The 13,697-nt window shown below is 48.0% G+C and overlaps 1 protein-coding gene across 1 annotated transcript; it reads right to left on the bottom strand.

Annotated features, from left to right (window-relative positions):
- Positions 1–4,715: 4,715 nt before the first annotated feature.
- LOC112883474 lies at positions 4,716–10,821 on the bottom strand. The gene is made up of 7 exons (XM_025948780.1): positions 10,316–10,821; positions 9,987–10,153; positions 9,700–9,890; positions 8,588–8,698; positions 6,226–8,510; positions 5,403–5,475; positions 4,716–5,280 (listed from the first exon to the last, which is right to left on the bottom strand). The coding sequence occupies exons 1-7, from the start codon at positions 10,735–10,737 to the stop codon at positions 5,131–5,133; spliced, it is 3,399 nt and encodes a 1,132-aa protein (XP_025804565.1). The 5' UTR covers positions 10,738–10,821; the 3' UTR covers positions 4,716–5,130.
- Between the last annotated feature and the right edge of the window lie 2,876 nt (positions 10,822–13,697).

The following is a 13,697-nucleotide window of genomic DNA, read 5'->3' as shown; positions in this document are numbered from 1 at the left end:
CGAGAGCACGCTGCACGCGAGCCGTGAGGAAACCTCCAAGCAACAGGGAGGGGTGCATGGGAGGGACGCTTGGTGGCTTGCCCCCCTCAAAAAAAAGAGAAAAAAAAAACTCTCTCAAGGAGTGGTACGTTGCTCAGTCGGCCGCTCTCGCTCACTCGGAGTAGTTGCCGCTTGCTACTGCGTTGGACCGGAGAAACGTCTCTACGAGCGAGTCGTAGAGAGGAGCCATCGTTTCCCATTAAGCCATGTCAAGATAGCTGACAGTACGCCATGTCACATTAGCGCGGCTTGCAGTCACGGCCGCTGGCAATAAGCCATGTCATCCTAGCTTGGCTTATTATCAAGATGCCAACAAAAAACATAGTGCAATCACAGTAGTTCGACTTGTAGGCACGTCTGCTGACAATAAACCATGTCATGTTAGTTTGGCTTACAGTCAAGACGCCAACGAAATGAAACGAAGTGTGTACCAGTCTAGACGTTGTTTCTTCTGTCCGATTCGTTTCAAAATAAAAAAATTTGAAATGATGAGTACCTCGACGCCCGTCTCGATGAGCAAAGCCCGCCACCATTTTACCATCGAGTACTTGCACCACATAGCAAAGTAGACAAAACGGAACAAATGAACATTGTCTTCCATTCTTTCCTTGGCCAAAGGAATTCGAGAAAAGAAAAGGACTAACAAAAACAAGACAAACATGAGAGGGAGTAGTTCATCCACGCGGCGTCTACGTCATCACGCGTTAGCGCAAACCAAGCTGCCGCCAACCCACACCCAGCGCCGATCGGAGGAGGGAAAAAAAGAAAAAAAAAACTCCAGCCCGAGAAGTTAATCCCTCTCCGCACCCACCCCTACCTAGTAGCAGCAGTAGTAGTATAAAGGGGCCCCTCCCCCCCTCTCCTTCCTCCCAGGCATGAGCAACCCCGTCCTCCGCCCTCCCATGGCCGCGCCCTGCTCCTGGGACACCTCCTTCCACGAAAAGCACCACCAGCTCTAGCCTAACCTGGCTCCAATCCGCCATTGACATAGCTTCCCCTCCCGACCTTCTTGCTCGAGAACCGCGGAGATTTTTTTCCAAGAAGAAGGGAGGAGAAGAGACAAGAGCCAAGAGAGATTTGAAGAGAGGTTGAGGATGGGCAAGTACGTGGAGCTGCTGGACATGGGGGTGCGCATCGCGGCGCGGTTCCACTCCCACTGCCCGCAGACCGCGCGCCTCTACTACCACCCGCCCGCCGGCGCGCCGGTCCCCGGCAGCGACGGCCGCAAGGGCGAGTGCGCGGCCGCGAAGATGCAGCAGGGGCTCGAGCCCGCGGAGATCATCCTCTACACCGTCGTCTAGGCCACGATTTGTCCCCGGCCCGGACTAGATGCCATGTGGTTGCTTCATGAGAGGGAGAGATGTGTGATGCTATCCTCTTTTTTTTTCTTCTTCTTCTTCCCCTTCCCCTTTCCGTTTGTGTTGGATTGATGGGCTGAAAAACTTGCAAAGCTGCAAGATGACAGCTGATTGACTTACCATGAGTTCTATTCGTTCATTTCGGGGTGTCTAATTGCTTGAAATGAATTTGGAAATCAGAGCCCTCTGTTTCAGTTTTCGAGCATCTTGAAATGAATGGGGACGGGTTTCTTCTCTATTTTGTTTTCAAGAACAAAAAAAAAATGGGAGCGATGTCCCGGTTCCAAACAATCCCGGCACTGAGCCGTGTTCAAAGATCGCCCGACGCCGTCGTTGGATTTGAAGAGACCAGAAACGAATTTGAATTTATTCGAAGAAAGGGAACTGAATTTGATTATATATTTCAGAAGAGGTGGGTTGCTCCCGTGCCGCGACGCGAAGCCGAGCGATGGAATCCGAGGTTGCGTCGCTCGGTGGGGGAAGGGGAACGAGAGGCCCCGAAGCGTCGGCGGCGGCGTGGCCTGCCCCAGTCGCCACCCGGACATCGCGGAACTACCGAGGGCGAGCCGTCGCCGTCCGCCATGCGTTTTCCCGGCGCGAGCACGGACGGCGACCTCCCCTCCCTGCTCTTGCCCGCATCTAGTTTTGGTCTCCGAGCGAACGCGTTTCTCGTGCTGGTTCGGTGCGGCGTGTTTGGTTTGGTTTGGACGAGGAAATGAAATATCGCGCACCGCGCCCGTTGGGGCCGGCCGGCCGGCCATGAATTTCCGGGGCAGGGCGAGCTTTTGTTTTGTGGGGAAAAATGTCATGGTTAGAGAGTAATCAAGCACTCCACCACTTGAGGTTGACGACGAGCGGAGCGGAGACGGCGTTGTCGGCGTCGCTTCGTTCTCTCTCCCCACCCCCCCCCCTTCCTTCTGGAAAGGAGAGAGACGGATCAGGAGAGGGGGTCTCAGTCTGGGGGTGAGTGAACTTGGGCGGAGGACCGAGGAGGAAGAGAGAGAGGCGCGCCCCCCGAGCTGACCGTTGCCGAGAGAGAGGATCCTAGCGGGGTGTTTAGATTGCAAGTTTATATAACATTTGGAACTTTTTGATACTGTAGCACTTTCGTTTGTATTTGATAAATTTTATCTAATTATGGACTAACTAGGCTTAAAAGATTCGTCTCGTGATGTACAATTAAACTGTGCAATTAGTTATTTTTTTATATATATTTACTGCTCCATGCATGTATCCTAAAATTGATGTGATGGAGAGAGAGTGTAAAAATTTGGAATTTGGAAGCGATCTAAACGGGGCCTAGGTTGCTTTCTTCTTTGCTCACCGGAGCCAAAGGGAAGGAAAGGAGAGGCCCCGGTGCGACGGCGCGCCTCGCACGCAAGACGCGAGCGTATCTTCGACGGCGTCGGGTCGGGTTTCTGCGTAAAGCTAAAAATTCCAAAAAAGCAGGCAGGCACGTCCCCATCCCGATCCCCTCCGCACCCAAATATCGCGGAGCAGGGAGCCGCGTCTCCATCCGCATCGCTTTTTTTGCCGTGGTTGCGATCTCCCTCCGTGCCGGTGCTGGCTGCGTTCTTCTTTCGCCGAACCTTCCTGCTTTCAACGCCTGTGTCTAGTAGTTCTGGAGCAGCAACGAGCAATTTCTTCCAAAAAAAAAAAACACACCATAGCGAGCATTTGCTTGGTATCTTTCCGAGCAAAAGGAGCACAGCACTGTAGGAGCACTACTGTTGTGCCCGTGAACGGACCCAGCATGGGGGGGTTCGATCGGAGTCCAGATGAAGGGCATCATCATCCTTTTTGCTTGTGGCTTGTGGCCGGCATGGTGCGCTGCATTTTTCCTGCTGCAGCTACTCGTTGTTTGGCAGCGAGTCCAGTCCACGACAAGGCCAGAAAACAAAACAAAAGGAAAGAGCAGCAAGGCGTGGCTCGACAGCATATTCCTCTGCTCACCTTTGGTTACCGCAACTTCTCTCCACTAGATAGTAGCACTAAAAATCATCCCACTTTTGACCGGAGACCCATCCGTGCTCCGCCCTGGTCGCCGTTCCTTCCCTTCCAGTAGTCCAAGCAAGGAAAGAGGCGGCGAAGCTTTGTTTGGTTGGACGGCGGAGAGTCCCCGCGCCCGCGTGTGGAGAGAGGAAGAGAGAGCACGCTGACCGTCGTGGGTGCATCTGGTCCCCCCCCCCTCCCTGCCTGCTACGGCGTTTACCGTTGCTCCACCCACCACCCACCGCTCCGTCCCATCTTTACAGCGCCGGCTCCATCCATTATCTACTGCTCTGCCTCGCTGCAGGCTGTGGCAGCAGCGGCGGCATGGGCCGGTGCTGGCACACGGGTGGTGGACGTGGTCCCTGCTCGATTTTACCCTTCTTTTTCACCCGGCGGTACACCGGTAGCAGTACAGTATTACTAGTATTCCTCCAGCTTCGTTGCCATCACCGGCCAAGTTGTTGCCCCATAGGATCTCGTCCGCTCCAACAGGATTGCCCAATTTCCAAGCCTGGTGGCACCGGCAGCACAACCTCATCCGCCTGGTACATCATCGACAGCCACAGAACCTCGTCAACCAAGTTTACAACCATTACAAAGATTTGCACCATCCGGTAGGTACTGCTCCAATTGCTAATGCAGAGACCAGGCCATCTCTACCCGATCAGTACAGCTTTACCAGTTGTGCTTTGACCTCGCCTACAGGCTCAATAACATACACCAGCACGCGACTACTTCGTTTGGACACAACCTTACAAATTTTAGGCATACCAACCACCTGTCTTGGCTAAAGCCTAGCTGGTGGTTCATGTCCAAAATATGTCAGGTTCTCTCTAAACGAACTAGTCTTCTGATGATATACTACTTCCATTTGAACAATCTCTAAACAAAAACAATACAATGAAGCATTCCTACCAGTATTATCCTAGCCGCCGGCGCCTATTTGTTGCAGTATTAACTGAAATCTTTTAGGCTGCATCGACTCTGCCTACCATAGCCAACACTCACCAAACACAAACTTCTTGGACCATTCATGCTGTGATGATTCAGGTCGCGTCTCATTCTGGACCATTTTGTATACACAGACGAGCAATAAGTAATACTACTGCATATTCTATACCGTCCGTTCAAATTGATCAAGGTGACTCACCTGAGCAAGAGATCCCAGAAATGGTTCATTTTTTGTGCTGAACCGTTTTTTTCTTTTTTTTGCCATCTGCCTGAAGCCCCCCAACGCTTTGCTGCACAAAATTAGCATTTTTTTTTCATTTTTTTCCTTTTAGATTCAACAGTGAAGATATTGTCAAAGAAATAATAAAGTATTTCTATTTTTTTAAACACAAGGGATTAAATCATGACCAAAGAATGAATGTACATCAAGTGCAGAAGGAATCTACTCAGAAGGCAGAGAGAACCCTGTGCCCCTTGAGCTCTTCAGTCAAGGATAAACATTTCTTTCTTTTTACAATAACCTGGTAATTTCGGACAGGTATGGCTTGGTAGACGGGACAAAAATGCTGCACAACCGAGAACTTTGAGGTATGATTAAGGCTACATATGCTACTCTTACCAAACATCAACATTGCTGTCAGTAGAAACTCTCCATTCCTGCTCACAGCGAGGAGTTAGCACCTGCAGTATTTACTACACTGCGAGCTATGGCAACGGATGGGCTCAAAGAGACAAAGAGGGGTTAGTGACCTAATATGATACAATGGCTGCATATGTGAGATTGCCAGAATCAATAGCCTGTTCTCTTCTTCATGTTCCTCCACTTGACTCTCAAATCAGATGGGAGGCGCGTCCTGTGGAACACATCCCTACCGTATTCTAGTATGTGAACCCATGGAATTGGCGTGTCATCCTGTGGGGTGAATTTTGCCATTGCTTCCTGGATCAACAACAGTGAAAAATATAAATATCCGCAATTATTACGCATCTAACCAGAGAACTCCCAGCTCAGAAGATGATGCGAGGATTCAGCAGCGGAAATTTACAGCCATGTATGATTACCTTCAGAGCTTCTTCTTCTTCTTCTGTCCAACAGAGCTTTGAGCGCCTTCCACTTGGTGCAACAGGATTGGAACTGCGAATAGATGTGTTCAGTTCTTGGAATAGCAAAGGTTGACACCATAAAATGGTAATTTTTCCATAAATGAAATGTCCCACAAGGCCACAATAATAGAGCATCTGAATATATGAAAAAGAAAGACACTGGTCTCTAAAGAAAGCTGACACAAATTTTACAATTCAGGCTCCTTTCTCTGTTCTCAAACCAAAGCTGGTACATAATATTTTATCATGGCTATCATCACACAAGGGTGTGAAACCGTGTGATCATTCAACACTGTGTTAAATACCTATTAAAACAGTATGTATTGCAACATAACAGAATGACCATGGATAAACAAAACTCCATCTGAATTTACATTCATGCTGAAAAATGAGGTCCACTTTCCATCATACATCAGCATGCCATAGTCAATGTTCTCTTCAAAAACTTAAGATATTTAAAGTTCAAACTCAAGCTAATGGGCACCATATTATCCATGATATTGAGCTTAGAAAATAGTGGAAAAAGTTTGAGCAAGAACACAATAACATTACCATAAGAAAAAAGAAAAAACAAGAGAGCATCTGGACTCAACATATGACAGCACACTGGCATCTGCAGTAGAAGATATTACATATTTAACCCACATTCTCAATATGATTCTAACAGACCTCAGTAATGTTTAGGTAATCCAAAGAACAACTAAATAATTTAGGCTTTTGGCTATATGAAAAAGCAAGTAAGAATTAAGTCAGAGAAAGAAATGGTAGTGATGACACTTACTAACGCTTCTGTTGATAAGCATAATTTCTTTGTCTCGATGAAGAAGGCATGTGCTGATCCTTCTGTGCAGTTTTTCTAGAGCTACTTGATGCCATTGTCTCCTTCACATGTAATCTTGCTTTGCTGTGTCTCATGTTATGCCAAGGGGGGGATGATCTATTGCCAGAGTCATTTGAAGATGTGGCTTCTAATTTATCAGTATCATCAGGTTGGTGAGAATTTGCAAGATCATCCTCCCTGTCAGCCTCAACTTCCTCATTTGCAGGACCACATTTTTGCTGAGACAAACTTCTTGTTTCATGGGAGGAATTATCATTGCCAGCTTCTTTGCGAGCTTCTTTGTTTTCCACCTGTTGCCATTTCTCTGCACCCTGGACTCTCTTGCTACTATTATTCTTGAGAATGGTATGTTTATTCACGGGTGCAACATCAAAACTCGGAAAAGGAACCTTCTCAGTGACTACCTGTTCAGGATAACAATTACTTGTAGCATTTATTTTCTGCTTCTTCCTCTTTTGATTAGGCTCTTCATCCTGATGAGTAAGGTTATCTGCTTCATTTTGATCGATATTTTTCCTTTTTGGTGAGTCACACCCATTTGAATGTCCCTGTCTGTTGGCAGCTCCTGGCAGAGCTCCAGTTGGTTGCTCATCATGTTGCCTGACCAAATGTGTTGTGCCAAGGAAAGCAGCTAGGCTTTTCCTAGCTTCACAATATGTTTTCTTTGCTTTTTTATATGCTTCAGTGGCTTTTGTATAGAAGCATACTGGGCAGTAGAATAGTCCAGTATCTTCAAATGTTGCTGATGAACCAAAACAGCTATCATGAGCAGTTAACAAACAGCTGCTGCATTTCAGCAACTGACCATCTTTGCCACATTTTATGCACAAATCTAGTTGTGACAAGTCCCCAAGAGAATCATTAATGTCTTGATCCTTGGTACAGAAAGGCATTTTGTCAGTCATTGCCAGAAGACCAGCAGCAGCAGTGCCATGTAAACTATAATCTGAGCAAGGGACAGATACTTCTACAGAGGTATCCCCAAAACTTTCCCTGTTCAATATCTTCGTTGCACCTTTTCCGTCTCCATCCTGAGCAGAGCTTGGAACAGACGCACTGCAACCACATTTCAGAACATCAGTTCTGTTCTTTCCAGTATTCTCCTCAGATAAATAATCAGCTTCCGAAATTTTATCATGCAAGGTTACATTGCAGGTTTGTGACCTTGGAGCAATCTGTGCATTAGGCCCACCATTAGCCACATTATTTTCCTGGATGCTGCCATCATGTAGTGCTTGATTAAGCTTGTTGGAACTACTGATTTCTAGATGTGACCTGTCAACATTCTGTTGTTCACACACCATAGTATGCTCTGCAGTATTCCCTGACTGATGATTGGTTTCAGATTTCCCTCCTTGAATATCACCATTGCAGCTTATAGAAGGTAAAGCACTAGCAGCTTGCAGAGTCAGCTCCTCATAAACATGGTCCTTTTCCACTGGCTCAATACTTGCACTGACATCATCTAGATGTTGGTTTACTCTCTCACCACTTAAGTTCTGCAGAGTACTCAGATGAGTTCCGCTGCTGTGAGGTTGTGAAATCATGGTTGTATCCTGTGTAGTAACAAACTCAGGTTTAGATGCATTTGTTGGTAAAGCATCACTGCTTCTGTCAATATCTGGATTTACTGTGGTATGCACGGATAACTCTTCATGCCTGGGATCCTTCGATGGCAGATCGCTGGTGCTATCATCATATGGTCTCTCTCCATCGATATAGTGTGGTGGACTTGGAGATGTTTCTCTATTAGGTTGTCTTTGAACCATGGTAGTATGATACTTCATAACATGCTTGGACAATGGTCCAGTAATGCTTCCCTGCAGAGCTGCATCACAGCTAGCCGAAGCAGGCACGGTTTCAACAGAAATTTTCCCCTCCACAATAGGACTCCTCTCTTGAGACCTGGGACCCAAACTAGCAGCACCTATAGCATCTTCTTGCAGAGGATAGCAACACTTGCTGTCGGATGTGCATGGTTGGTGAAGAACAGAAGTTGGTGCGACTGAATCCTTTTCAATACTTCTTGAGTCTGATTCATCCACTAAATTTACCAGGGCCTCTTGCTGAAGCTCCCCATTGTCTGTAGGGAGTCTAGGCTTCTCTATATTTACATGATCATTGCTGCTGCACGGGGACTGATCATTGTGAAGTTGGGTGGTGCCATTCTGCTCCAGTTGGGATGATGGGGCCATAGACTTGATGTCCGGGTCAACTTCTCTTAGCTGAACAGAAAAACAAAGATGTTTAACATAAACTTATTCTATTTCTAGTTTTAACATTAGCTATTTAATTAACTTACCAACTCAAAGGAAGTTTGCGGTAATGTAGGTTTCTTGATGCGAATAATATTCTGGATGTCTTGACTGAAAGGTGGAAGCAAATCCTTCTCCAAGTTTCCAGAATTTCTAACCTGCAAATTTTACTCGTGTATTACAACATGCCTTATTTGCAACAAGAAAAAAGATAAACCTAAAAGCTCATGATCTTTCACAATGTGAAAAGCCAAGTCACACTATCACAAAGTGGAAGCGATAAACACAAGGCTCCACACGGGACGGGACTAGGAGCTTTCTACATTTGATGCACATGGACACTTATGCGATAAATGATAGGCAAGATGGCAATTGACACCATTACATTTTTGCAATAGACTAGAGCATTGGCACAGTCCAGCGATGCGGTAATCTTTCTGAACTTCACAATCATATATGCAATGGAGCAGTAGCAGAATATGTCACAGCAATCAACGTTTACAGAATAATTGGTGCTAAGGTACCACACAATTGGTATATCTTAACAGGAGGAAGTAGCTAAGTTTTTTTATATGAATTAGGTAAGGGCAATATACTGAAGCATGTCACTAGAATACATCAACTTGGTTAATAACAGGGTCCAGCCTAGAAATATTGTAAAATTACAATAGGATCAGTGATTAGGGCGGAAGCAGTAAAGCTACACAGAAAGAACAGAGTAGTTACAATGCAACAAATCCGACTCTATCATTGAATGAAAATCCTATAACATTAACCCCACTATGTCTTCATTTTTTTTTCTTTCAACAAGTAATGATAATGACATTGCCTAGCAAGATAAGTTTGCAATGAGACACGGTGTCCAGATTTATATCAATCCTTAAAACCCACAATTGTGTTTCAGGATACATTCCTTGCTCCGTCACCTGTGACTCAATCACTACCGCTCTACCAAAGGCCAACTAATGTGAAAAAAGCGGCAATGCCGAGTTAGGAATAAGGAGGCTAACAGTAACTATCCACGACCCGTTGGACGAAATGTCCCCAAACATGAACAGAAACAAATGCAAGCACTCCACACAGCTTCTGCACTATCCGACGAAATCGGAAGGGGAATGCGAACCGCGAGAACGCACATGGGTGCATAGTAACAACTCACCTCTCCGATAAGCTGAAGCAGCAAATCCTCACATGAGCGGGCGTCATCAACCCTAAGCACCTTCTCCGTCGCCGCGGCATCGCCCCCAGCAGCTATCACGGCCGACACCTCCTCCAGGCACCGGATCGCGACCCGCTTCCGCGTGGCCTCCGGGGCGCCCGAGAGGGACTCCGGCGAGGCGCCCACGAGCGCTGCGGAACCGCCAGCAAGCCAAAAACCACCCCACAGGTGAGAGACCGAAGCTGTCGAGGCCAACGGAGGAGGAGGTTAGAGGTTTGGAGCCTCACCCTTGAGGACGGAGAACTCGAGGGTCTCGTCTCCGGCGAGGGCGTCGGCTACCCAGTGGGCGGCGAAGCGGGTGGCGGTGGCGGAGGCGGAGAGGGGCTGCATTGCGGGAGGCGGAGGCGTTTGAGGGGGCGAAGTGCGAAAAGGCATTTTCCCGGGGCTCCGTGTCGGGGAAGATTCAAAATCCGAGGTGGACTTAAAGAACATTCTAAAATGTTGGTGAAATGTGCACTAGATATATTTTGGAGATATACATTTAGTGAAAACCGGGAAACAATTCTGGGAAGTGGGAACTCAGTTCAGCATTTGGAAAAGTTGGTAAAAGAAAACCTCAAATCCTAGCTCAATAATCCACGCCGTTTCTATTTCTCGCCTCTCTCTTCCTCCAGAGCTCCGAGATCCAGCCGGCGGCGCACCCTCTCCCATCCCCCAGGCAACTGCTCCTCCTTCCTCCGGCGCGGACGCATCCCCTCCCCAGCGGCTGGTGGCTCCGCGCGTCCACTCCCCGACGGATCCAAGGCGGCGCGCGGATCCAGAGCAGGCGGCCCGAGCTCCTTGCGGTGTTTCGGCTTCCTCTCCGACCCTGCTCGGCTGCGCGGACTCCCGCAGGAGGCAGGCGGTCTCAGCTCCGGCTGCGCGGGATCCCGACCGAGGCAGGCGATCTCGGCTCCCGGCGGCTTCTCCCGTGTGGCGGACCGAGCGCGTGCGGCGGCGGCGGCGGCTCACGTCCTTCTCGGGCGGGGCGCAGACCATGGCGTGAGTTTCCCGGCGGCTGCGGAGACGGCTCTTCCTCCCCAGGCAGCTCCATCCCCTGTGCGGGCTTCTTCCCCGGGGAGCCGAGCAGGGTGGGTGGCGATGGAGGCGGGACGAGAGCTTCTACCTCCGATTCGACGATGAATGTGTCAAGAACAGGGGCAACTCAGTGCATTTATCCCGGCAATTCTTCAAAATTCATATGCGCAACTCAATACATTTTATTTTAGGCAATAATGCGTTAAGAACTGGTAGATACAAACTCTATCTTCTATAGGTGGTGGTTAGGGATATTCATAGGATACGGGAGCTATGCCTTCCTTGTTTATCTCTAGGTCCCTAACTGTTGGAGCTAGGAATTCTATTCTTATACCATGTCATATCTAGATCACCATGGCGCTATGAGGGTCATTGAGTTTTCCCGATCAACATGTATCACAGCTAAGTCTTTAATCGATCCATGAGTGAATTGACTTCCTCCTCCCCTCTCACCACAACCTCTATCAACGCCCCTGCGCTCGTCATGGCTGCCCTCCCTCTCCACCACGCCGTGACCATCAAGCTTACGAAGGCTAATTACCTTCTCTGGCGAGCACAACTGCTTCCGTACCTCTGGAGTTCCAATCTCTTCGGGTACCTTGATGGCTCTACGGTGGCTCCTGCCCAGATGATCTCGGCGTTAACGACAGACAGGACGCAGCTCGTCCTCAACCCAGCATACACGGTGTGGTACCTCGCCGATCAGCAGCTTCTCAGCGGCCTTCTCTCCTCCATGTCTGAGGAGATCCTGCGAGACGTTATCGACGCAACGACGTCAAGGGAGGTCTGGGACTCCCTCCAGAAGAAGTTCTCTTCATCTACTCGTGCTCGCACTGTTCAACTACAAGTTGAACTCGCCACCGCGCAGAAGCGCGACCTCTCGGCGGCAGATTACTTTGGAAAGATCAAGAACCTAGCGTCCGAGATGGCAGCTGCAGATGCTGCCCCACGTGATGATGAAGTTCTGTCATATCTTCTTACAGGGTTGCCCTCTGAATATGATTCATATGTCACCGCGATGACAATCATGGCATCTGTCACGCTGGATGATGCATATGTGCACCTCGTCGCTTTTGAAGCCCGGCAATTAAAACATCAGGCGGCTCTTCAGCTGAATGTTGGTTCTTCTGCAAACTATGCGGGGCGTGGCAACAATAATCAGAATCGCGGGCGTAGCAACAACCAGAATCGAGGACGTGGATCCAATCAAAATCGTGGACGTGGTGGTGCTCCGCCTCGTGCCAATTCTTATCGTCGCAGCACTCCGTCCTCAAAACCCATCTGCCAGATCTGTGGCAAGGTGGGTCATACTGCGATACACTGCTGGTACATGATGGATGAAGCCTACAACAAGGATCCTCCCTCAGCTGCCTTTTGCATCTACATCCTCAAAGGTCGACACCGATTGGTACACCGATACCGGGGCCACCGACCACATCACCAGTGACCTCGACCGTCTGGCTGTCCGTGAATGTTATCACGGCAATGATCAAGTCCAAGTTGGTAATGGCACAGGTTTGCCTATTAAACATACTGGTCATTGTTCAATTCATACTGCTGCACGTCCTCTTGCATTACGTAAAGTGTTGCATGTTCCTCAAATTGCCAAGAATCTTCTTTCTGTTCATAAATTTTCTAGAGATAATGATGTGTTTTTTGAATATCATCCTTGGCATTTTTCTATTAAGGATCGCCAGTCGAGGAGAAGTCTGCTGGAAGGACGATGTGAATCGGGGCTTTATCCTATCAAGGCGACGGATGTTCCTCCCCTCAAGCGTGCTCTTGCTACTCGTACCATTAGTTCCTCGCAATGGCATGCTCGGCTCGAACACCCCTCCCCTCAAGGAGTGAGATCTATTTTAGTTTTGAATAAACTTCCATGCTCTAGGGATCCGACTCCCTCTATTTGTGATGCTTGTCAGCTTGCTAAAAGTCATCAATTACCATATAGTTCTTCAGTCCATCATTCTTCATCCCCTTTGGATCTTATTTTTTTTGATGTGTGGGGCCCTGCGCCTACTTCAGTTGGTGGATATAAATACTATATCAGTTTTATTGATGACTTTTCTAAGTTCTCCTGGATATATTTGATGCATGATCGATCTGAGCCACCACACATTTTTATGCAATTTAAAACTCACATTGAGGGTCTCCTTGATACTACTATAAAGCATGTTTAATCTGATTGGGGAGGGGAATACAGAAAAATGCACAATACCTTCTTTAGTACCCTTGGCATTTCTCATCATGTTTCTTGTCCACACACACATCAACAGAATGGATCTGCCGAATGCAAGCACCACCACATAGTTGAGACTGGTCTTGCTCTCTTAGCCCATGCTCATGTTCCTCTTAAGTTTTGGGATGATGCTTTCCTTACTGCCACATATCTTATAAATCGCATGCCTACAAGGGTCATTGATAATTCCAGTCCTCTTGAGCGTCTTTTTCACACTAAACCCAATTACTCCTTGCTACGTGTGTTCGGCTGTGCTTGTTGGCCTCATTTGCGAGCTTATAACAAAAATAAACTCGCTTTTCGCTCAATGGAGTGTGTTTTTCTTGGCTACAGTTCCTTGCATAAAGGGTACAAGTGTCTTGATCGATCCTCTGGCCGTGTATATGTATCTAGGGATGTTGTCTTTGATGAACATGTCTTCCCTTTTTACCGAGATTCTACAAATCCTGCATCATCTCTAAGTAGTTTGCATTTGGACAACAGCAGTGTTAATTTGAACTTTGATCGTATGTGTACTCCTATGTCTGCTAACCCCCTGCATGCAGCAGATCCGGTGCAATCTCCCTCGAACTCTGTGGAGCCCTCTGCAGGTACCCTACCGAGCGAATCTGTCTTGCCTACCGTGCCAATCATTGCCGGGGCCGGTCCGATCACCTCTGCGCCCGCCTTGGTGTCTTCCGGT

Source organism: Panicum hallii, chromosome 2, assembly GCF_002211085.1.
Source record: "Panicum hallii strain FIL2 chromosome 2, PHallii_v3.1, whole genome shotgun sequence".
Classification (NCBI taxonomy): Eukaryota; Viridiplantae; Streptophyta; class Magnoliopsida; order Poales; family Poaceae; genus Panicum; species Panicum hallii.
The sequence above is the reverse complement of the archived record's forward strand: the minus strand, read 5'-3'. Positions and strand labels throughout refer to the sequence as shown.